The sequence below is a fragment of the Branchiostoma belcheri genome, unplaced genomic scaffold (genome assembly GCF_001625305.1).
Source record: "Branchiostoma belcheri isolate BF01 breed outbred unplaced genomic scaffold, Haploidv18h27 scaffold12, whole genome shotgun sequence".
Taxonomy (NCBI): Eukaryota; Metazoa; Chordata; class Leptocardii; order Amphioxiformes; family Branchiostomatidae; genus Branchiostoma; species Branchiostoma belcheri.
The window spans coordinates 4,531,616-4,556,332 of record NW_017802602.1 but is presented as its reverse complement, the minus strand read 5'-3'; the positions used below and the strand labels follow the sequence as shown (position 1 = coordinate 4,556,332).

The 24,717-nt window shown below is 40.0% G+C and overlaps 1 protein-coding gene across 1 annotated transcript in view; it reads right to left on the bottom strand.

Moving 5' to 3' along the window:
* The window catches only part of LOC109462715, a gene marked incomplete at its 5' end in the record, with an annotated part of 39,779 nt that overhangs the window by 3,180 nt on the left and 11,882 nt on the right, over positions 1 to 24,717 (bottom strand). Inside the window, 28 exons of the mRNA XM_019759273.1 lie at positions 233 to 1,271; positions 1,427 to 1,515; positions 2,081 to 2,220; positions 2,519 to 2,669; positions 3,481 to 3,603; positions 4,023 to 4,102; positions 4,688 to 4,892; positions 5,268 to 5,447; positions 6,752 to 6,941; positions 7,056 to 7,231; positions 7,674 to 7,869; positions 8,119 to 8,248; positions 8,369 to 8,547; positions 8,864 to 9,030; positions 9,331 to 9,595; positions 10,116 to 10,235; positions 10,754 to 10,908; positions 11,999 to 12,173; positions 12,483 to 12,583; positions 13,336 to 13,591; positions 18,973 to 19,406; positions 19,681 to 19,931; positions 20,296 to 20,455; positions 20,764 to 20,926; positions 21,514 to 21,673; positions 22,806 to 22,924; positions 23,436 to 23,665; positions 24,481 to 24,660. Coding sequence (XP_019614832.1) covers positions 233 to 1,271; positions 1,427 to 1,515; positions 2,081 to 2,220; positions 2,519 to 2,669; positions 3,481 to 3,603; positions 4,023 to 4,102; positions 4,688 to 4,892; positions 5,268 to 5,447; positions 6,752 to 6,941; positions 7,056 to 7,231; positions 7,674 to 7,869; positions 8,119 to 8,248; positions 8,369 to 8,547; positions 8,864 to 9,030; positions 9,331 to 9,595; positions 10,116 to 10,235; positions 10,754 to 10,908; positions 11,999 to 12,173; positions 12,483 to 12,583; positions 13,336 to 13,591; positions 18,973 to 19,406; positions 19,681 to 19,931; positions 20,296 to 20,455; positions 20,764 to 20,926; positions 21,514 to 21,673; positions 22,806 to 22,924; positions 23,436 to 23,665; positions 24,481 to 24,660 — 5,814 coding nt within the window. The remainder of the gene's footprint in view (positions 1 to 232; positions 1,272 to 1,426; positions 1,516 to 2,080; positions 2,221 to 2,518; positions 2,670 to 3,480; positions 3,604 to 4,022; positions 4,103 to 4,687; positions 4,893 to 5,267; positions 5,448 to 6,751; positions 6,942 to 7,055; positions 7,232 to 7,673; positions 7,870 to 8,118; positions 8,249 to 8,368; positions 8,548 to 8,863; positions 9,031 to 9,330; positions 9,596 to 10,115; positions 10,236 to 10,753; positions 10,909 to 11,998; positions 12,174 to 12,482; positions 12,584 to 13,335; positions 13,592 to 18,972; positions 19,407 to 19,680; positions 19,932 to 20,295; positions 20,456 to 20,763; positions 20,927 to 21,513; positions 21,674 to 22,805; positions 22,925 to 23,435; positions 23,666 to 24,480; positions 24,661 to 24,717) is intronic.

The window sequence follows — 24,717 nt, the reverse complement described above, 5'->3', positions numbered from 1 at the left end:
TAGTTTCATTTTGAGATACTTGTAACCATTCATTCTTGAAAAGATTTGGCAAATCCTAATAAGTATATGATTAAGAAAAGATATATAACCGTATGCTATGGGAACTGAGAATGGAAATTGATGACTGATGATAATACCTTAGCCTAAGCTCTTGACATCAACAACAGATGATTGTTAAAACAATACTGACAATGTCATGTATTTAAGTGCAAAATTAAGGGAAGAAACCTACTTTCTAGCTGGCAAAACTCTCCAATGTAGTCTTCTGTACAGTCACAGGTATAGCCTTCAAACCCAAAGGCCAGTTGAGTGTCCTCACAGTCTGGGTCCTCAGCAGGTCCGATACACGTTCCATTATTTTTGCACTTTTGGAGCACAAACACGTCAATGGGTAAAATCTTTGACGCTCCACCGTTTTCGTCTATACCGTGGATGGCAAATGAATCCTCCCCAAAGTAAGACTCATTTCTAGAGATATATGTCAGCCTGGCTAGCGCCCAAGACAGGTCATGTATTTCTTTGGTTGTGTTCAGATTGCTTGGTTTACAAACGGTGCAGTTCCCATCACTGGTTATGTCGAGGTTGTTGGTACTGCTCATGCTGCAAGGTGTTGACAGGAATGTAACGTTTTTGCACACAGGACCAATCTGTACGCCGCCATGCTGCGGTTGAGATATGCTGAATGCCAGATCATCTGCGATATCTACATCGTACATCCACACAACCATGCTGTTTTCCTCACCCTGCTTCACTGGAAGCTCCACAGGTCTGTATGTGTTTGTGCCTTGATCAGACACAACATTGACGCCATCTATGAGGAAGAGTAAACCTGGGTTATCGTTTTCCGGCCTCACATCTATTGTTAGAGTCTCTCGAACCTCCAGAGGAGTCGTCTCTCCTGTAGGTTTCTCTTGAACAACGTAACCAATCCTAACAAGTCCAAAACAGTGCCTGCATGGTGTGTATTCAAGTAGTCCTTCAGGACTCAGCACAGCTTCTCCCATGATATCTTCTTCAGGTTCAGCGTCCAAAGAGAAAATCAACTCATCACCCTCTGCGTCCTGAGCCTGAAGTTGAGCTCTGAGAGTTCCTGAATCTTCGTACATCCACATCGCTGATGGAGATGTGACGACAGGGGCGGTGTTGATTATGTCACTGTCAACTGAAGCCTCGGCAAACTGTGTGGAGCCGGAGTAGAACTCTCCTTCACTGGAACGACGGCGACGTACGTTTTCCTCTGATGTTTTGGTGGCGGGGTGTGTCGAGCAGACCTGCATGGGACGGAAGCAGTATACTGTATGATGCCACAACTTCAAATAAGCTAGAAAATAGCAAGAACAATCAGCTAGAAGAAATTCTCAAAATCAGCTAGAAGAAATTCAACAAAATGGGGTGAAACGAAAGTCTTATCTGAAATTTTACTCACATTCACATGTAGCAAGTTCTGTTCCCAGTCATATTGCACGTTGTCTAGGTTTGGGCAGGTACGGGAGGCATCCATCCACTGCTGAAGCTCTGGAACACATGTGGATCATTCATGGTTATCCACAAGGAGACTAATTACATTATTTGTCCAAAATGGTATTGTGTGATGTGTTATATGTGGCTCCAACTTGAAAGTGATAAACACATCCATGTAAGTACTTCAGACAACAGTGTCCAGTTTAATTCTGGAATTCCAATTCTGCAGAATTCTCTAGTTCCCAGAATTCTGCATATTAACCCAATTCTGGGAACTGGAGCCAGAATTTTGCAGAATTCTGCAGAATTGGGTTAATTCCCAAGGGGTCACCGATGGCTACTACGTATTTTTTTACATCATTTTTACCTATATCTTACAACATTAGCCCATCTAGACGTAAGGTTGCTGAGATATGGGAATTAGTCCGGAATTAAACTGGAATTCCGGAATTAAACTGGACACTGTTAGACGAAAATTGCCAACCCATGGAGGGCAATTCAAAATCCTTGATTGTTGCAGGCTTTCTGGAACAGCCTACTGTTATCGTTACTCGTCTATCTGCCTATTGTTTACTCTGTTTACTCATAGAAACATTACTTCTATATCACTAAGGATTACCAGTGCTCCAGTAAAGTAGTACAGGTACTGTTCCCTCTGGAATTAGGTCTGCATTTATGGGGATGGTGATCTCCAAGGGTCCTGTCAGCGGATTATCATGGAGAAGACTGATGAAGAAAGTCTCCTCAAATTTCCTCAACCTGTCACATAAACAACATTGACTACCAACAGAATTGCAAATTAGGAGTAAAATTATCACCACCACAACAGCATTATTCCAAGCTAGAAGAGGAAATCGAGAAAAAAATTGGTTGTCAGACCTTCTACATTGCATAATCTGACAGCTGGTGTGTTATGTCAAATGGCCGTTATACTGCCTATTTACCGATACAGAATAACACTGTGGTGGTACAAAGATCAAATAATAAGACTAAGAGATAGATGACATTGCTTTTTTTCAAGGGGTACTTTCTTCAGACTTTTTCTAGTCCTGCATACCTTCCATTCAAGCTTCTTTCTGAATTGTTCCTTGTTCTCTCTGGATCCACGATGAATGGAGTGAAGGTTGAGGAAGCACCGGAGACGTACTCCTCCTCAACATCATGTTTGTCCAACATCCCTGCAACTAAACCATCACCGGGGGTAATGCCTGTATGGTGGGGAGAACAGATTTAATCATCATGGCAACTTGCAAAATGCTTGCAACAGTAGACATTTACAATGTACATCTGATTCATGTTAACTTAATGTTTTCTCGATCAATACAAGCTGTTCTTTATGATATACATTATGTATTATAAATATGGCATCTGAAATTAGGAGAAGTTTGACTGATGCATTGCGCAGAAGAGAAGACCCAGAAAAACAACAGAACTGAACAACAGACCTGAGTCAGCTTATGAATGTACACTATGTGGCAGAGACTGTCATTCTTATGATAACAGATTAAAACTTTACGTGACCAACACCAAGTAACCTATGACGCCCCCCGTCTCTGTTCAGTGTTGGACGGTCGGCCCGAATGTACTGAACAGAGACGGGGGGCGTCATAGGTTATCTGCCACTTATGACCCTCTGCTGCAACCACGTGTTTCCGACGTCACGTCCCGGAAGCTGCAGTAGAAGGGTCCATTCCGTGAACAAGACCGACGGAGTCGGTTAAAAATTTGGGGTAAGTCCCAATTTACTTGGTGTTGGTCACGTAAAGTTTAACTGTTATCATAATGTTATATACCAACACAGATGAACTTTCATGCTAAAACTGTCATTCTTGTATGTACATGTAGGACTGTTCATCCACAGTAGAAGCTGTAGGGCTGTTAGGATCTTATCGTGGTCAATACTGACCAAATTAGGCAATATATATCATTTACCATGGCAACGTGTTAGGAAATGTTTGATAGATTTGTGGCGCGGGAAAGAATGTCAATTTGAAATGTACTTTAATATATGATTATTACCAGTAGTCACGATGTTAACTCCATTGATGACGTAGGTTCTCGCAGACCTAGTAGCTCCTGAAGAGTTCAGTGTAACAGACACTTTGCTACTGTTGGTAGCCTTTGCAACTACATCACCTTCTCCTGTAAAAGAAAACAGCAGTTGGTAATTTTTTTCATCTCCATAACAACAAAATTTTCAGACAATTAAAAGAGCATGATACATGAGAACTTGTTTAAAGTTAAAAATTTTGGTCCAACACAAAAAATTCTCTCACCTATAGAGCTTTCGAGCCTCAAGATTCACTGGGTCAGTCTACTGAGGAAGACCAGAGTGACTGGTCAAAAGCTCTAGGTGAGATAATGTTTTGTGTTGGACCAAAAGTTTTAACTTTAAACATGTAACTACCAACACAGATGAACTTTCATGATAATACATGAGAGCTGTCTACAGTATTAATATTTCTTATTCTGCAAGAAATAACACAGGTTTAGAATTTGTACAGAAGTGTGAACTGACTTTAACTTCCAAAATGATACGTTTAAGACTTGTAGGCACTTACGTGAGACAACTATAACCTTCAGATCAATAATGCTGCATTTGTGGGCTGAATTACACGCCTTCACTTTCACGTACATCTTCCTGTAAAAATATCCAACAACACAATTCATTTAGTTACGTTCTACACCTGTAAATGATAGACCTAATGAAAACATGTATACAAGTACAATAGATTTAGTAATAGCATAGATTTATATTATATCTATATAACTGTTTTGTCGATCCACTTGTTCAACACTACAGAATATAGATACAGCTATACTGATACTGATACTGTACATTTTATTTTCTTCTTTGTTACCGCCCAGCCCTACAGTGTAGGATTATTGGCAGCCGTTATGCATTGTTAGTAACAATTGTGACCCGGTACATAAAAAACAAAGGGAAAACAAGGATAACTGAGAAGGGAACATAAAACAACTGATTTTGTGTGTGCTAAAGATGGGACAAGTGCATTATAGTGCGTTAGTAATGCAGCAGGGTCCTCGCCAGTTCAGATTTGAACTGGGCGAGAGACCCAGGCGCCTCTAACTTTGAGGCTTTTAAATTAGTGATGGGCACTACTGCAGTTAGCCTACTATGTGGTAGGCAAGAACATGTAAATACAGATCATGATCATCGTTATCAGTAATAGCACTAGCCTTGGTTCCATAAAATTGTAACTACCTGCCAGGTTCCATATTGAATTTGTTGACCTCTGGAGTACTTTGGTCATCATTTTGCATGTGTCGAAGGTCCGAGATGTTTGCTATGACCTGGCCGTTAATCAGCACCTGTCCATCCTCGATCAACACTGTGCCGGACTCATTGTAGCCAACCTGTGTCTCTGGTATGATGTCTTCCAACTCTTCTGTGCTACCAATGCTAAAATCTGATGAAAGACCGGTACACAATCATTACAATGATATATATTTTTGTATCAAAATATTTCACCTAATGTATTATAAAATCTGCTTTCATTCAAGCTACAACTGCTCAACACAATGAAACAAAATAAAACATACATCATATAATATTATATGGTACAAATTTCCATGTATATTGCACATGACTATATATCTTTTAGCAATATACAAATTAAATGAATATTAATGATAATTATAGTAATATCTCAGTTTGTACTTCTTAAAGTATAATACTTCTTATAGTATAATGATATTATAATAATTTGATAATAACAGACACTGAATATTTACTGTTTTAGAGTATATTGTAATATAGGGGATAATATTGACTATTCACATACAGTAGCCAGTAATTCCTTCTCGCTCATCAAAGTCAGGCCACGATATTTCAACAGAGGACTTGATTCCAGGACAGACAGACACATCGTCCTCGCTTGAGCTTCCATCATTTTGATCTTCTCTACAGCCTACTCCAATAGTCATGTTTTCTGATGAGGGAGATTCCTCCAGGAAGGTCACACCTGAAAGATGGTATTATCAGTTGCCTCACTTTATGAAAAACTTAAACTTTTCTCCAACTCACCAATTTTACTCACCAGAAATTTTCGACTGAATCACTCAGTCCTCCTCAGCTATCTGACCCAAATGCTGTGGACACGTGATTTTTCCCACGTGTGACGTCAGCAATTTGTAAGTTGTAATAATGTAATTTACCAACTCAGATGAACTTTCATGCAGTTGCCTCACATTAATCTGCAACATGTACAAGTACCTTTGAAACAAGGTATTATCTATTTTCTAGGTTTGAATCAAGGTAAGAGTATCTATGGCCAGAAATAGAACAGAAGATGACAGTAATGGTCTGATTGGTCAAACAAGACATTGATTAAAATACCCCATTGACAGTAAATGAACAGTGAATAGAGGCATACGTACTTACCAGTAATGCTTGAGTAAAACAGTAAAAGACGATTTACTGAAAATTTACTGAAATTTTACTGTTAGTAGTTGATCAGTAATTAAAAGCAACTATTCAGTACTAATGGTTTGCCAAGGGTAGCCATCTGGCCTTGTATCATGTGGAAGGCTAAAGCCTCGGTCACAACCCGCTGTACGTGCTTTTTGTCCGTGTACACGTTTTTTTGGAGGCTATATAGCTACGTCTGCTACGTTTTTTCTGAAAACGTGGGGAAGGAGTGGCATAGACGCACGTCACTCGCACGTCACTCACACGGTTTCGCAAGGTGTAAGAGTGTGGTCTGCACGCCAAGTCTGGCCGTGAGCGGTTGCATGCATCGTACGTTGCGCAAGTGGTTAGTGAGTTGTACGTGCTTACAACGTACGATCTCTGTGCGATTGCAACTTTACCGTAAAGAGGCCGTACTCACACGTGCGTCTTTCGTACGGTACGTACGGGACACGCGCATCGCCCGTACTCGCACGCATGGGTGGTGAATCCGCAGACCGCACGCAGTAAAAGTTTTACTTGCACTTAATGTTCTACGGCGTATCTGCGTGCTCCCAAATCCGTAGGATTCCGTACGGAGGCAGTACTCACCACGCACGGATGTCCTACGTTTGCCCACGGTTTTGCACGTAGACAGCACGCAGAAGCACGTACGGCGGGTTGTGACCCTAGCTTTAACTACTTAGATTAGCTGCCACTAGACTAGCAGAGCTCAGGAGCAGATTTGAGTCATTCTGGCAGCATCTGTTCGACAACTGAAAGTGCATGCAAAAGGTCTAATGGTTCAGGCAAGATAATTCACGTTGAGTAGACCTTGTTTTAAATGTTCAAAAAGAACTTCAATTAAAATGTTCATACCTGTTGTGCTCTTTGTAGTATTTAATCCAGCACCGTTCACAGCAATGACAGTTGCATAGTAGGTCTGAAGGGGTTGCAAACTACCTTCCAGTTGACTGTTACTGGCACTGGTAGCTAGTCCAACGGACACATGGTCTTGGATGTCAGTCCAAAATGGAGCAGTACCAATGGCCCAGAAATATCCAACGACCTAAAAAAGCACAGATGTGGAAAATGTAAAATGAATTTCTCTGAGGCAATTTCTAGATACTTCAGAGTGTAAGTCTTACTGCAACACTTTGCATCAATGGTGTTTTGTACATACCTGGCTTTCGATGTCATACGCTTCCCACCTAACAGCAATGGTGCTGTTACTGCCTTGGAAATCTGATGGTTCATCTTCAGACCACGAAAGGTCCACGTGGTACAAAGATTCAAAAACTGGCGGAGTTGCATCAATGTATACTCCATCTGATGAGGACAATGCAAAACGACCAGATCCTGGTTTGGAATAAACAGGAATTCAACATTAGATACAAGTCTGAAATTATATTATGATACCATACTGACTCATAGTACATCTTTGTAAATAGCAGTCAATGATATGTCAGGAGAAAAAGTTGATGCCAAAAATTTCGGTCTTACACATTCTGGTTGATATGAATTATTAGTCATGGTACACAAGGATGACGAGTAATTAGACTATTGTTTATTTATTTGTTTATTGTTTATTATGATTTTTCACAAAGTGACATTGGTCCATAAACTTATCTGCAATGTAATGGTACCTTGTACTGAATTACGGCTGAGTAAAAAATAATCACTGTTAGCAGTGACATCACTTTGCAGAGGTGTCAAATAATCATAACTATCAAATCTATATGATAACAAGAAGTACTTATTAGTAGGAATCCTGTGCATTGTATAAGAATGGTTCTCCTACCTGACACAGCCTTTATTGTGATGTAGTAGAGGGCAGGGGTGGACGTGGTGACATTATCCTGTGTAATCATCTTGTGAGTTGACAGATGAAGGTTGTTGATGAAGACGTGATGCAGCGTTATGTCATCAACTGTGCAGTTCATGTCACAACTGTACCTACTGCATTCATCCATGCAAGGTGTGCAGAGATCTTCAACCTAGGGTGAAAAAAGGATTGATTATTGATTTAATTATTAATTCAATGCTGCATGTAAATAAGAACCCATGGCATCTTTAGGACACCACAATTGCAGCTGGACATTAATCTATGATTATATTTCAGAAAATCTTCAAAGACATATTATTGTAAGTAACACATTTTAACAAGATTAAGTCAATGAATTTTCTTGAATAACAGTTGTGGAGCTACATGAAATCTAAGATTAAGTTTATTTTTAATTCTTTACCTCAAAGAATGGCTCAACATCATCTGCTCCTTTCGTTGTACCAACGCCCGCGTATATCTTCAAAATGGTGGTGCTGCCATCTTGGAATGGAGTGCCGTATCGACATAACATTTCGGCTGATGGAGGGGTCCTACAGAAAAGGTATGATGATTTTGAGTAACTACAGACTGAGTATTTTTGTGTTGTATGGCTGGTGTAACAGCATAAACTCCACCCCAAGTCTGTTGCGGTTAGTAATATTTCTACTAACCTTAGGTTTTTGAAATGGGCCATCACAGTTGGTGGGGTGAAGACATCATGAAATTCTGCAACAGCCCCTTGCTTGCTTCTGACAGCCAGAATTAACTTCGTGGACAAACTGACCGGAGGGATCCCAGTTATTGTTGTAAAGTACTCCCCATCAATGTGTAGTTCAAAACCCCATAATTCCTAGATTGCAAGACATTGAAGAACTTTAAAATGATTGCTTACATGTGGATGAATAGTAAGAGAATGTTCCATCACATTAATTGTCGGTTATTCTAATAACTGACCACTTTCTTTTTCTTTATTTACCACTTGATAAACATAATCACATGATAACCAATGGGAAATGGAGGCTTCTCATTGGTCGACATTGCCTGGCAGATACACATTACATGACATTGTACATTAATTTTGATAGTAAAGTTGAATTGGTACATGTTTACAAAAACAATTTACATGGTATAATTATGCTAAGTCATTGTGTAGTGATGTTGAGTACCTGTGTTGCATCAGTTCTGTCCACCGTGTATTTCAGACCGTATGTGTGCCATGCCTCCGATGCATCGAACCCCAGCTCTATTTTCTCATACTGCAAGGCTGACCGCTCGTCCTGGAACCTTGACCACAGAAGTATATAGTACTTTGTAGTTCCTTCTGCAGTCACTTCTGTGAAGTGATGAAGTACAAAATGGAATAGCTATTAGATTGTAAGTTACTTTTAAATTACTAAATAATTTCATTTTAGTTCAGCAAATCATTAACAGCTAACAGCCCTGTCTCCTAGCTTTTACACCCAACAAGGAAGTGTGCTATATGCAGACTCCAAATGTCAATATATAAAACAATTACACATGAAGAAAATATATATTACAGCAATGGGCATCATGCAAAGTTTTGTAGATATCTACAAATATCAACATTGCATGTGGCAATGCTATGCATTTAGGCTATATGACTGTATATTACCATGGAAAATATCCATTCCTATCCCTGTATATGGCAAGGTACGTAGTACAGCATTCTCATCTGATGTCTCCTCAGAATTGTCATTGACGATCTGCCAAGGATTTTGCGTGGTTGCTGGAGTGGTAGTTGGGGCGCTTGTTGAGAAATTGGAACTTTCCTCAGGGTCACTTGGCATTTCAAAACCACCAACTACTCCGGCTGGTCCGTCCCAGAACACCAGAGATGTAACAGAGTCTAACTCTGAACCTGCAGCCACTATGTCAATCTGGATATTTAAAACAAAAGAAGAAATTGAAATAAAAGTTTGATAATAATTGACTTTGGAGAGAAGGTTGCCATGCAGTTCAAAATCAAACAATGTCTACCGGTATAACAAACATGTATTTTACTAATGGCTAGATTTCTTGAAAGTAAGATGGCAAGATCACATCACAAACGAGGGGATTCTCAGAAGGGCGAAGACCCAACCCCTGGGGGACAATATAACAGGCAAGAGGATACAACTGACAGGCCACATCCTACGCCTATCAAGTCAGCGCCACTCAAAGACGGCCATAATGACCTGGGTGCCACCAGGGGGCAGAAGGAAGAGAGGTCGGCTGGCGAACACCTGGCGAAGAACCTTTCAGGAGGAAGTCAAGAAGGCTAACATTGCCTGAGAAGAGGCTGAGGAAGCAGAAGCTTCTCGACCCAGATGGAAACTTGCTGCCCAATGTGCCTGTAGGCACAGGAGGACCTAAGATCTAAGGTACGACGATAGTAAATATGGAATGATTGAGACTTACTTGAAAGATGCCTGGTCCTTCATGATTCAGAACCGTCATGTAGCCACCAGAAATCATCCTTTCTGCTCGCACATCTCGAACCATAGTCACTGTCAGGCCATTGCTAACACTGTAGGACAGCTGATTAACAGGCATAAAAATTCCAGAGTTGTTAACCAAATGTTTCAAATGATCAAATGATTTTTGGTGACGTCTCAGGGAGGAGCCTAATGGTACAGTATTGTGTGCAATTCGCAAGAATTCTAGGAATTGTACAGGAATTTTGTCCAAAGGAATGGAATGTCCACAGGCATTTCCCTGACCCACATCTATGCCCACATTCCTGGAAACCGTTGGGAAGACTCAGAAGACCTGTCTGCCAGGGATGGCCCTACTTTCTGTGACCCCGGGGCTGTATCTGTATCTGTCTTGCTCAAAATCATTAAACGATGTCAGTGCCATGTAAACGATAACCCTAACATGAACAACCATAGCCATGGGAAAGTATGTTTCCATTGCCAGTCTTGTCAAGTAGATATTATAAGTCCATGGAAGAATTTCTGAGCTTCCCTTTGCAATTACAATTTGCAATTGTTGGCATCAATAATAAAAAAAAAATGCTTGTTTACATGCCACAGGGCAAGAGATTGTAAACTAACCTGTTCAGGGGCAAACCTGATGCGAGATGCCTCTATTGAAGTTCCCCAGACACCCTGTGATGTTACTGGACTCCATGCTTCAGTTGGTGCGTCCAGGTCATGATGGTTGTACGAGCATTGATACGCCTCTTGTCCATGGTACAGTGTAAAGGTTCCTATGGAGAAAGCAATGCCGTTATTTTGCATCTTGATAATGATTTAAAAAAATGTTTTTTTTATTCCAACATGTAATCACCAGACGTGGTGACGGCACACTCAAGCTTTTCCAACTTATATTAATGCCGCCACCAACACAGGAGACAAATACATGACAGGACAATACTCATTTTCACCCGCGTTGAGCGAGGAAAGTCGTGTAAAGTGCCTTTCCCAAGGGCACAAGATCGGTGGCATGTCAGGACTCGAACCCGGGACCTCTAGGTTCCGAGTCGCGCTCTCTGCCGCTATGCCATACGACCCCGTGCTTGTTGATAATGATTTGATTTGGGGCAATAGGTTGATTGTAATGTTCGAACGAAACATTTAAGAATGTGATGAACTAACTTAACAGTCACAGTGACAATAATTTCTATGTTAGCCTAGTGTAATAATCATGACCAAGCTGATGACATGGTTCGCTACAAGTATAGGCTAGGATGATCATATGATCAGCTCATTATGTACACAGCTCACACCAAGGATTGAGGTGTTCAAGAATTCATTCTTTCCTAGTCTAAGAACTATCGCAGAGTGGAACTCGCTGTCACCAAGTACAGTAAGGGCATTGTCAATAGATAGCTTCAAACAATGTCTAGAGTTAGATGTTCAAGGGATAGGCAACAAGTCGATGGGTGTAATATAGCCAGCTGCCACCGCGCCGTGTCTATGAAGCTGGTGTGTAACGCCGAAAGGCGGTTATACCGGCTATACAGATACAGAAGCTGGTGTGTTACGCCGAAGGGCGGTTATACCGGCTATACAGATACAGAAGCTGGTGTGTTACGCCGAAGGGCGGTTATACCGGCTATACAGATACAGAAGCTGGTGTGTTACGCCGAAAGGCGGTTATACCGGCTATACAGATACAGATACATGTACAGCCTTCATTCTGACAAAATACATTGAATTTCATTTTAATATAATAGTTACACATTAACACATTTAAAGAAAAGCAATGTGCATGCACATCAATGGTGTGTTTTAATTCTGAAGCAGTTAAAGTTAACAAGATATCTTCAATCTATATTTCACAACCTGTGAACTAACCATGAAGGGAAGAAGTGGAACTCTGGTGAGAGACATCACGTTTGAACGAGTCTCCATCAACGATATCCCCAGGTATGGGGTCACGGGGGTCAATCAACACTGGGGAGGACGTCACTGTGGTGGAGCCTGTCGCTCGGTTGACGGCATTAAGTTGGACAAAGTAGACCATAGTTCCCTAAAAAAAGGATCGAAAGTAAACAAATTAATATAATAATGATTATCATAGAAACAGTTGTCACTTAATAAAAGAGCCATAATTTCATGCACTTTGATGTATTTTATAGTTCCTACTTTCTGTGCAAATAGTTAAAACAAAAACAATTATGCTGGACAGGTATGTATTCTATCCTCTAGTGACTCTAGACATTTGTCAGGTTCAGCTTTACTTTTTCCATGAATACTAATTGAATTATTTCTGATCATTCACAAAGGCACTACTTTCAGCAACTGAAACATCAATATTTACAAGATTATAAATGATTACCTCGAGGAACAAATCCACAAACGTATAGCTGCTGTAATTGGCACTAAGAGTGACAGGTTCAGTCAGCTGTGGGGCGTTGTGAGCAGTGTTCCCACATTGGACTGGGCCCAACAAAGTGATCTCATACTGAAGGATGCCACTCTCTTCATCCAGGAAGTCCTCCCAAAGGACGGTCATCTCATCACCACGATCAGTATACTGAACAGGCTGGGTCACAAGGTGATTGTATGTAAATATAGAATACAACACGGGGTATTCCGTATCGCCCGAGGTATCGGCCCGACCGCGGGTCGGATCGCCCGACGGCCGCAAGCGTGAGGGCCTGGACCGAGGGCGATGTGGAATACACCGTGTTGTATTTTATTTATCTCATACCCACCCATGCAAGAAAACGCGCCTTTCAATGCAAGATGAATCAAAAGTTGGCATGGTGCCACTAAACCCTAAATGCAACAACATCAATAATTCTAATGTCCGGATTCTGTATTTTGAATTTTGAAAAGCGGTGCACGCGGTTAGGGCAAAACGCGTTCGAATCGTTCTATGGAAGCCACGGAGCCCGGGCTGTACCGTAAAGTAAGGCCCGCGTCCGGAACCCGTTATCGAACGTTATTGCGGCCCGGGTATGGTATAAAGTTTGAAACAAGCATGTGATTGACAATACATGTAACAGTTACATAATATTATATACATGTACAGTGTACATTTTCGATACCATAATTGTTCTGTGTTGACAAGAGCTTAATTGCCAGGAGATGCTGTTGCTATTTGTATTGCATAATGTACATTTCTGTACAAAATGTACTATCTACTAGTAATAATCAATCTTAAAGCTACAAACAGAAGTTTCCACTTACCAGATTTGCAAACGGTCCAATTTGAATGCGCCCTTTTTTGGGTGGGGTAATGTCCACAGTGAAGGGAGCAGTGACGACATCACACTGGAGACTTTCATCTGAAGCCATGACGGTCACGTAGTATGTACCCTTGTGCTCCAAGGTCATGTTGGCAAGGTCAACTAACGTGTCCCTCTCCACGTTGGTAAATGGGTGTACGTCAAAAAGGCTGGCATAGGCAGATGTCAGTACACCACTCTCATCGAATTCATGCTGAAAGACAGGTACATGAGCTTGATTGTTCTGATTTATTACTGTGACAGTTTGTCACATCAAGAATAATTATTGTCTAAGAAACCCTGCTACTAAACCCCTATTCGTTTCCAATGTCTTAACCATTCTTAGACTGACATCAAGCATATCTTTTTTTTCTGACAATGTCTTCAAAATTCCTTACATGAATTCCAATCATGATCTTTTTCTCTGAGCCACTGAATTTAGTCTTCATGTAGACTCATCATAATCATGTAGTTGTTAGTTAGAATTATTATTCTCAAAATGTGTAATGATCAAAATATACCATTTTGGAACACTCTATGTTGTCAGTATCAAACATGGCTGTCCCTAGTCCCCAGTGGTAGTATCTGACTGGCAGTGAAAATTCAAATCCTTCCCATGAGAATGTTAGCGTTGAGGTTGAAGATATGAACCTGAAAGTAAAATGACAAAGTACATGTAATGTTCCTAATATCATTAAACATAATTATGATGAGAAACAACCAAACTGGCAATTCAGCCACCCAAAACAATACTTCCATACCCAGAAGTAATTATATCTGCTATATTTTTTAATAAGATGAATAAATATAGAATACAACACGGGGCATTCCGTATCGCCCTAGGTATCGGCCCGACTCGCGCGAGGGCCGGGACCGAGGGTGAAATCACCGTGTTGTATTTTATTTATATATGTCATACCCACCCAAGAAAACGCGCCTTTCAATGCAAGATGAGCCAAAAGTTGGTACCCTAAAATGCAACAACATCAATTCCAACGTCCGGTTTCTGTATTCCAATTTTCGAAAGCGGTGCACGCGGTTATGGCAAAATGCGTTCGAATCGTTCTCTGTAAAGTACGGCACCCGTTATCAAACGTTATCGCGGCATGGGTATGATATAATGTACGATATATAAGATATAACGTGTGCTGCCACGCATATCACACAGTTCATACCGTTCAACGTTGACATTTCCATGTGAAATCACTTCAGAGCCGACTCCAACTTGTATCCCATTTGAAGTGACGTCTGTTGTACTGGTCGTCAAACTGTAGCCTCGCACAGTTATGTAGTAAGTTGCACGGGGGGTCAGAGGTAGATCAAGCATTGTCACCGTTCGGTTTCTGCCAACGTTTGTGAACGGGACTATGTTGCTTCTGGTACTGGCATAGCGGCGATCTGAGCCGACTGCGACTTCATAGTGATCAATGGCTTGGTGCTTGTTGATCTCCAAGTCACTCCTTTCGTTCCCTTCAAGGTTGAAAACAAACAGATATTGTATGTTACAGCTATTGCAGTCTAGTTTTTTTACATCCATATATACATGTATGTGGTTAATGGTCATTCAGCAACGTTTTGTTGTGTCATTAAAATTAGTACGTGAGACTAAATTGAATGTTATGATGACCAATAGTCTTGATATACAAGAATGTGGAAAAGTATCTTTTAACAGTAGAGAAGAACACAAAATTAGGTGTATTTTTTTCTGTTGGAATGGATGAAGAAATCATCTACAATGAATGATGCAACTGACCATCCAACACTCCGGCCACCTCTCTGTCGATGCCAAACTGGTCCCAGTTTGCTGAAAGTGTGGTGATGGACAGTTGGAAGTTTTGGTCCAGCCCGAGAACTGGACCATCTCTGACTTCTCCAGGTATGAGAGGCTCCTTTCTGACGCTGATTCCATCCGACCGTAGAACAAAACTGTCGCCGAGTTGGTTCGTCCCTCGAACAATGACGTAAAACGACTCCCCGTCTTTTGCTTTGATGTTGCTATTGTCACCAAAAGTTTGATCTGTGATCAAATAAGATATATTGTAATCAAAATCATAATGCATCTAGTACATAATTAGGCACAAATTCCATTGAATGTACACTAATAGATTTTGACATACATAAAATAACCAGGAATATGTTGAGGACATAAGTCATGTTTCATTATTGTTATTGTTTCATTTTGCCTATGTCTGAATTATTTTGCTAACAATTCCTTATGTATGTATGTATTATTTCATATCAATTTCATTTCATATCAATTTATATATACTATTGTTTCATTATGGTTATTGTATCATTTTGCCCATGTTTGAATTATTTTGATAACAATTCCCTATGCATGTATGTATTATTTCAATTCAATTATGTTTAGTTTTGGTTAGTATAGAGGAGGAGGGCTTAGCATAAGTTAAATAAGCTTTTCCCCCTCCTCCTGCACCTGTTTTATTTATTATTAGTGTATTATGTATAATTTTTATTGCTGTTGTGCAAATAAACAAACAAACAATCATACCTCCGGGAAGAGTGGTGAAGGGTTGAATCTCCACACCATCCATGCGGTGTATCGACCAATCATACTTGACCATAGGACATGGGTCGCCAAAGCTCCAACTAGCCGATAACTGCTCACTGGAAGCTTGAAAATCCCTGCAAGAAATAAAGTCATCCTTTTGATATACGATTTCAGTACATAACTTAGTCTAAAAACTATCACTGAACTCATTATTTGTTAGAATTATTGCAGAGTGGAACTCGCTGTCACCAAGTACAGTAGGGGCATTATTATTAGCTTTAAACGATGTTTAGAGATACATGTTCAGGGGTTAGGTGTAACAAGTTGTTCGGTGTAATGCAGCCAGCTGCCGCCAAGCTGCATGCCTGCAAATCTTGTGTGTTATGCCGAGGGGCGGTTATACCAGCTATGCAGATGAACATTGCGATATACATATTAGAGAACTCTACTATCTTCATGAACTTAGATTAATTTGACAGAATTATATATTCAAAACAAAACTACTACAAACTTTGTATATTATCAATCTTACATGTCTGTGTCTCTCTTGTCTCCATCATACACAAACTGCTGTCCCAAAGGCTGAAGACCTGCAGATAGTCTACTGATGAAAACGCCGTTGGACAAGGCAAGGGCAAACTGCCCTGCTCCATTGTAGCCCCGGACAGTGGCGAATACCTGACCCACACTTAGCAGATCAAGTTGGGTGAACACATAGGATGTCATTCCAGAGAGCACCTCCGTGAAATCTTGCAGATCCCTCCTTCCTGAAGCTGTCCCAATTGCAACTTCATATCTGTATGAAAATAAATTAGTCTTGAGAACAGTATAACATCTATGAGTATTACATAAGTGCTTTAGCAAAAAGATGAAAATGGACCACTTTCATGTAAGAAGAATAGTCAAGAATATTGATGAATAAGCATTCAGTAGATAAAGAACAGTCGGGTTATTTTAAAGCAAAATTTTACAAGATGATTAAGCTGGACATGGTGGATATTGCAGTGGATATTGCGGTCTCTGTCACCTTACCTTGCAATGCCTGTTTCAGGATCATGGAAGGACTCCCAAGCAACATGTATGTGATCTACAGACATCTGGCATACTGCATCAATCGCATGGCACTCTGGAAATACAATTTTTAAATGTATTATTCGACTGTACATGTACATTTAGAAATGAATATTTATTTCTAAAAGTGCAACTGTAACAAGATCAGTACCTTACAATAACTATCTGCAACAAATTTCATATAAAAAATGTTTGTACATGTTCAAATGATCTTTGAAAAATGATTCTGTACAAGCCTAGATAGAATTTCAACTGTACACTGTCAGGTATTGCTATATTATATCATAATTATAGAAATTGCAACTGGCTAATATGATTTATGAATTGAAACATTAAACAAAGGTAGGTGAATGGATATAAAAGATTGTTTGTACCCTCTTCAGTATTGCAAACTGCAGCTCTGAGATTGCCACTAAATGTCACATTGTCATTGACTTCAACAACTACTCCGGGTACTGGTGGAGTTGTGTCAACATGAATAGCACTGGAGTAGCTGATGCTGTGAAGGTCTGCCCTGTTCACTGCTATCACTGTGGCATAGAATGTTGCTCCTTGCTGAAGGAAACTCTGGTTCAAACCTATGTCATGGGTAGAAAAGACAAGACAATGTTATCAATCTATGTCCAACAGAAGAAGAACTTTATTGCGCAACAGATGTAGCGAGTACAACGTATGGCAAAATGATACATACATGTACATAGTTTGTGGTATTAACATACACATATGGTGGTGTTGAGAATATCTAACAGTTCTACTAACTGTAATAGGAATCTGGTCTGCTTCATAAACAATGTATAGCAAAAGAGAGACACTAATTATACTAATCTAACTCTATCAATACAATGTAGTAATAAATTGTGTCAGGAATTAATTAAGTTTTCTCATTTTGTCATTGAATTGTGTACAAATTGGCCTACATAAGTGGAAATGTTGACAGGGCATGATAGTAACATATAGAATATCTCTGTCTTTGTATGAGGTAGTGTTATATTGGTCTTACATGTAATATGTTGTAACAATTTTCGTCGGTATGAACCAAATTGTACTACTGTATTAACACAATAAAACATAAAAAGACCTTTTAGTTTTGATCAATTCAGTATAATAAATGCAGGTTACTAACTAAAGGTAAAAGTCTCCAGCTTTGTGTGAAAGGTGATGAAAATAAGAGAAAGCTCTTATAAGTGTTTGGGGCCTAATATTGATGAGTGGCAAAATTTTATTAGGAGAGACTGGTTCATGACAGTCAGTAACTGCATTGGTTAGGACAGACTGGAAGGAAACATTCAGGAGTGCAGTGCATCATACAATGAATCTCACCCATTATGCTCAAATGATTCGTTGGCGGATAGATGGTCGTGGTGTTGACAACAGAATCGTCCCCTGCACTGATTCCCAGGCTGAAGATGTAATGTTGTACACCGCTCTCCTGGTCATTGATGCCGTCCCAGCTACACGTGAATGGCACGTCACCCGATATGTGCTTAGGACATGCAACAGTCACACGTTCTGGTGGAGTCTCATCAAAAATAATTGGGGGAGAAACATCCGAAGATACCAGCCCAACCTGTAGAAGTAAAAAAAAAAAAAATAAGGAGGATGACTCTCAGTTACAATATCATCATGTGTAGTTCATCATCATCAAAACTGTACACAATCACTTCAAATCAGAAACTTTTATCTAAATACTATCAGTTTAGCATCACAATTATAACTATCACTAGAGGTCGGAGATCTCATGTCTTCGTCAGAGATATTTTGCTCACAAGCCACAAACACAAAAGGTGCACTAACATAACGTTCAGACCCCCCACGAAGCCGAAACTTGCACTTGACTTTGGCCTTAACGACGGTAATCTGCCTGCCAAAAATCATGGACGTCGAATCATGCCTGCCAGAGTTATATCGCTAAATCCGCAGTCCCCACAATGCGGCGAGACAATTTCATAGTCCTTCTGACGAAGATAATAAAACACAGATTGACAAACCTTTAGAAACTTCATGACACTTACATTGTTCATTGCAGTTACAGTGACCATATTTGGAGTGCCATCAGCCGAGGGTATCAGCAGGCCAGCTGCGAGGCTGGTTCTCTTGTTCGTGTTGGTGATGTTGTACAGGTCACTACTGATTGGAGTGAACCCGATAGCGAACCACGCCGCCGCGATGGCGCTCTCGTTGTCTCCGATGTTCCATTCTGCAGCCAAGCTGCCAGTGTTTATCGCCTGGTAAACTGTATCACGTCCCAGTGGCTTGTTTCCAGAATCGTCCTCATCCTCGCCAACTGAGACGATCGAAACGCTAGGAGCCGATTGGTCGACACCAAAGCCATCTGATGTTGACTCTAGGATGTTCAATGCTCCAGTTATTGCCCTGACGCTGGAGAAATAGCGGTTGGATGAAGACAGCGGTAGCAGAATCTGAGCAATTCCACTTCCAGCAGGCTCTGTTGAAACAAATATTAAAACGAAAAAAATGGATATACTTGCAGTATAACAAACCACTGCATCAAAATCTGATTCTCATAGCACACAGTAAGTTAGAGTAGCTATCGCACATGAAGCAACAGTTTTCAGGTCTGACATATAAAATATAAGTTTCTGGCCCAGGGGTTATTTTATTATATAAGAAGTACTTGATGTGTCAGTTTGTTCATATGCAGCCATAGTGACAAGGACAACATTTCTTTCGATTAGACATCAAGTTAACTTATATCTTACCATCAAATGCCACAATTCCCATGTCTGTAAAAGGCTGGATGTCGTCTGCACCAGGAATGGTCCCCACTCCCCACTCGTAGCCAATGATGCCGTGTTGAGCGCTCTCGTACCCTTCAAACTGCAGACTAACTGTGGTGGCTTCCAACTGGTAATCTACATCTATTGCTGTTGATGCCATTTGAGTTAGATCACTGGATCCAGCGCCGTCAAACACTAGTCCACTCACATCAGCGGCAACAACCTTAATAGGACTGGTGAGAAAGAAAAGAAAGCACAAATGAAAAAATCATATGCTATTTTGTAGATTGAAGGAATTTTGAAATCTAACTTTGACCGAAAATGGCAGATCATAATGGAGGAACAGTACAGTCTATGACAGTCAATTCACATCAAATGGTAGTGTATTTGCTTATCAATGAGACAACGTGGGCACTGACATTACTTGCATAGATAAAGGATATGTCAATTATTATAGGTTATTAACATATATTAAGTAATAACCGTGATAATGCTGGCTGGAAGACATAGTTTCAACAAATGATAACAGGATGACTTAGATCACAAAGTCTCCTATCCAATGTGCTGACATTAAAGGAAAAGTAGACTACATTTTACCTTGCTGTCACTGTAGTAGAGAAGGCCCCAGCACCGTTCTGTGCCTTAACAGAGATGTAGTAGATCGGTGACCCGTTTTCGAAAAGTTGGAGAGGAAGCTCTGTTAGAATGATGTCTGTTACTTCACCAACACTGTAGAATCCCAATACATCGTCTCCCCCTGTGTATAACATAAAGCTTGTCCTTGGTGCTGAACACCATCAACACATAGGCAATCAGACCTGTCCTTGGTGCTGAACACTATCCACACACAGGCAAACAGACCTGTCCTTGGTGCTGAACACTATCAGGACAGGTCTGTTTGCCTGTGTGTGGATAGTGTTCAGCACCAAGGACAGGTCTGATTGCCTATGTGTTGATGGTGTTCAGCACCAAGGATCAACATAAAATACAGTTACCGTATTTGAAAACTCATTTTTTATATTGTATGAAGGTGCTGGCTGCCATTGAATGAGGCCACCAACTCACCATGTGTAGTTCCCAATCCTATCCAGTAGGAATCAATTCCACTTTCCCCGTCAAGACCCAACCAACTGGCAGTGAGGGTTCCCGTATTTGCGATGACGACAAAACCGTTGGTCAGCTCCTCATCATCCATTCCGGAGAGGACTCCAGCATGGATAAACAATATCTGTGAATCCAAAATCAACATTGTTTTTTTTAACATAGTGGAAACACAAAGCAATGTTACAGTGCATGTATTTTATTGCATTGAACAGTGTGTTTTTGTTTCACTATAAAAATGGACTTGAATCATGTAGGTGATGATTGTACAGTACATGTATGATGAAAAAGGTGAAATTACTAGTTGGATGAGTGTAAACTAAATTTGACTGTACAATCATTGACTGTAAAATCATTGTTTTCAGGTACTTTTGTCCACAGAACAGAAATTTACAACTTGTTTTTCATGCATTAGGCCACACCAATTTAATTTCTTGGTTAACGGATTCACTACTACAAAATACTCATATTTTGCCCTGAACAGTTGAAAATAGTCCTTTTCGTCCTAGTTGTTACAATTATTCCATCTTTCAATGCAATCATTAAAAGTTCAAAATTCATTGTTTAAATTTTGAACCAGCCTGGTGTGTTGACTTCATGGCTCCTATATCGTACCATTTGGTACCTGTTTTTATTATTATTTTTTCGCCCGCCCGCTCCGTTATTTTTCTAGAAAAATCCGTTAACCAAGAAATTAAATTGGTGTGGCCTTACCTCAGGAGGTGTAGGGTCGATCAGAACACCGTCAGTCTCATGAACTGCTGTCAGTCCAGCTGCGTTGATGGCGTGTACTTTGACGGTGTAGAGGGCACCGATATTCAGACTCAGAGCTTCAGTTGATGTCCAGTTCTGTGCTGCTCCATCAAGAGTAACACTGGAATTATAGAAATTAGGACATAAAATACATTTTAAAAAGTGACGATAAGCTTTATAATACTGTTACTTGCCACAATATACTGTACTGTGTTCAACTGTGTATAACGTTAATGCTGCTACCCATACTCTAAAGTACATGTCCTTATCCATTTTGATCTGTGGCAATCTTTATATTTATGCGGTTATGCCTTTGTTTGGCATTCTCCCGAATCAATTGCTTCAAAAGTGCACGCAACCATCTCGTCCATTCACCAATGTTTAAAAGAAATTTACTTTCAAAAATTCCTACGCGAAATTCATAATGACAACAAATCCAAAAACGCAAAGAACAAACTGCGCTCGTACAGACTATTCAAATCTACTTATACTGAAGAACATTAACCTAAACGAAAACGAAAGTCAAAGAACCACCATCACCAAACTACGAATCAGCTGTCATAAACTCAGCATCGAAACAGGAAGGCAACCGAACACCTCTGGAGCAAAGGATTTGTCAATTTTGTAGCTCAAATAAAGTAGAAGATGAAGCCCACTTTGTTATTGATTGTAGTTTAATTAATAAATATATAATAATGAAAGAAATGATCTTTTTACATATATTACAAGTACGTTTCCATACTTCCAATACTTGTCTAATATTGAAAAATTTATCTTTCTTATGCGCTTTGATCATCCTGTACTATACAAACCCATTTCAAATTATATTTTTAACATCACTAAGAAACGAGAAGAAGTCGAACCTTTGTATTAGAGTATCTGTATCTGTATCTGTATAGCCGGTATAACCGCCTTTCGGCATAACACACCAGAGTACTTTTAGAGCTGTCTATACTACAAACATGTATATTAGTATTTCTTCTGTTCACCTGTACTTAGCCCGATAGGGCATGAATTTACAATAAAGGTTATTATTATTATTATTTAATGCCACAAGTACATTTAGACAGCAGGGGCATGTCAAGCTGAATTATAGTTAATACACTATACTAAGCTCCAATAGAATGGTAACCAATAGATGCAACAATGTACTAACACGACTGTTCATCATTTCCCCTTTTTGTTCCTTTCTCATCTTACAATTTACATAATCATTGAACATTTCCTTCCTATACAGGGATGTCCACACAAACCTTTCTCCAAGTGGGCTCCTGGTACCACCATGTTTTTGGTACACCTGTAGCTCAATGTAGTCCACACCTGTTTCTTCATCCACAAACTTCCAGTTTGCTGTCAACTCTGTTGTACTCGACTAATGTTCAAAGAAAAATTATTTTAGCATGAAAGTTAATCTGAGTTGGTAAATTACATTATGAAAAATTCAAACTGTCCCAGTTCTGTTGCATCTGAGGTGTCACAGCACATCCACATAGAATCACCGGGACACACAGTGGATCTGGAGGGGGTTAGAATCTTGGATACCAAACAGGATTACTTCAAGAGAGGCATAAAAGAGGCCATATACATCAGGGCACTTCAACCAATGCTCAACCGGGACGGGGGGCGATATCGACTTCAGACAACCTTTGACCCTTTGCTGACCCACGTGGGAAAAATCACGTGTCCACAGCATTTGGGTCAGATACATGTAGCTGAGGAAGACTGAGTGATTCAGTCGAAAATTCCGGTGAGTCAAATTTATGAGTTGGAAAACAGTTTAAATTTTTCATGAAAATTATGTTGTTTAGCATTTCTGACACAAAACACAATTCAACAGTAATTGCCAAGTTCCATAACTCACTGAAATGACACACAAAACTTACTGAATACTGTGCATCTTTGTCAGGGTCCAAGCCATCACGAAGGTACTTCAGGACTGGTGGAGTTAGGTCGAGTACAAACCCGTCTGACTGTAGGGTTGTTACTCCCAGGGCCCTGTTGGTGACATTGAGGTTGACAAACACCTGGTCTCCCTGGTGAAGGTGGAAATGATGCCAGCGGAAACTCGTCGTCATTCCGACCGACTCACTCGCGTGAATGACCTCATCTTCAACTATGATAAACAGAGCATGTGGAGGTTATGCTGATTCTTTAATTAAGTTACTCCACTGTCTTAAGTTTGCTACCTTCCAACCTCTTTTTATTGCTTTCGAATAAAGAGCAATTATTCAGTTAATCTGCCTTGTTATGCAACATTGTATCAATCATAACTTACTAGTGACAGAGCCAGACACCTGGTAATGTAATATATAATTATATTACTCTGTGTCAGCAGACAGCCTTGAGTATTTTTGTAAGCACAGACAAGTTGATGCGGTAATAAGGCCTTTAAAATTTGCACAGCACTTTGGCAAACAATCACTCCCACCCCTTTCATAAAAAGGAAATTAAAAAAAAAACATATCATAAATTTTATTCATTAAAATTAAGTTTTATGTATGGTACATGTAAAACAACAAAATATAAATTCAAAATAATTATTATACTTTTTTATACCTTGGTGTTTTGGTTTTCTGAGAACTGCGATGGTGTACTGCTAATCATAAATTTTATTTATTAACCCTTGTCCTGCTGGCATTCCTGGCACAATATTTTTCAATAATTTCATGTCTTAATTAGATCATAGACCCCCAATTTTTTTTGCCCTGCAGTGGCATAGTTACTTCCGCATTCGTTGCGTTTCGCTGCGGTGTGATGCGTTGCACGAGAAATACCCCCAAATCGTACCTATACAGGGTGTTATATAGATGGTACTGTATGTGCCGCGCGACATATGTTGCGCACAGCAGGACAAGGGTTAAAATTAAGTTTTATGTATGGTACATGTAAAACAACAAAATATAAATTCAAAATTATACTTTTTCATACCTTGGTGTTTTGGTTTTCTGAGAACTGCGATGGTGTACTGCTGGATGCCAGACTCTGGATCTGTAAACCCTCCCCAGTTCCCTGACACTGTGGCAGGACTGGAGGAGTATTTAAGGTCTTGGCCGATGGTGTCTCCATCTTTCAACCAACCAGCCTCTGGGGGAGTAAGGTCTACCCGTACTGCAATGTTTAGAGATAGATATTCAAAGGTTAAATGTAACAAGTTAATTCGTTCAG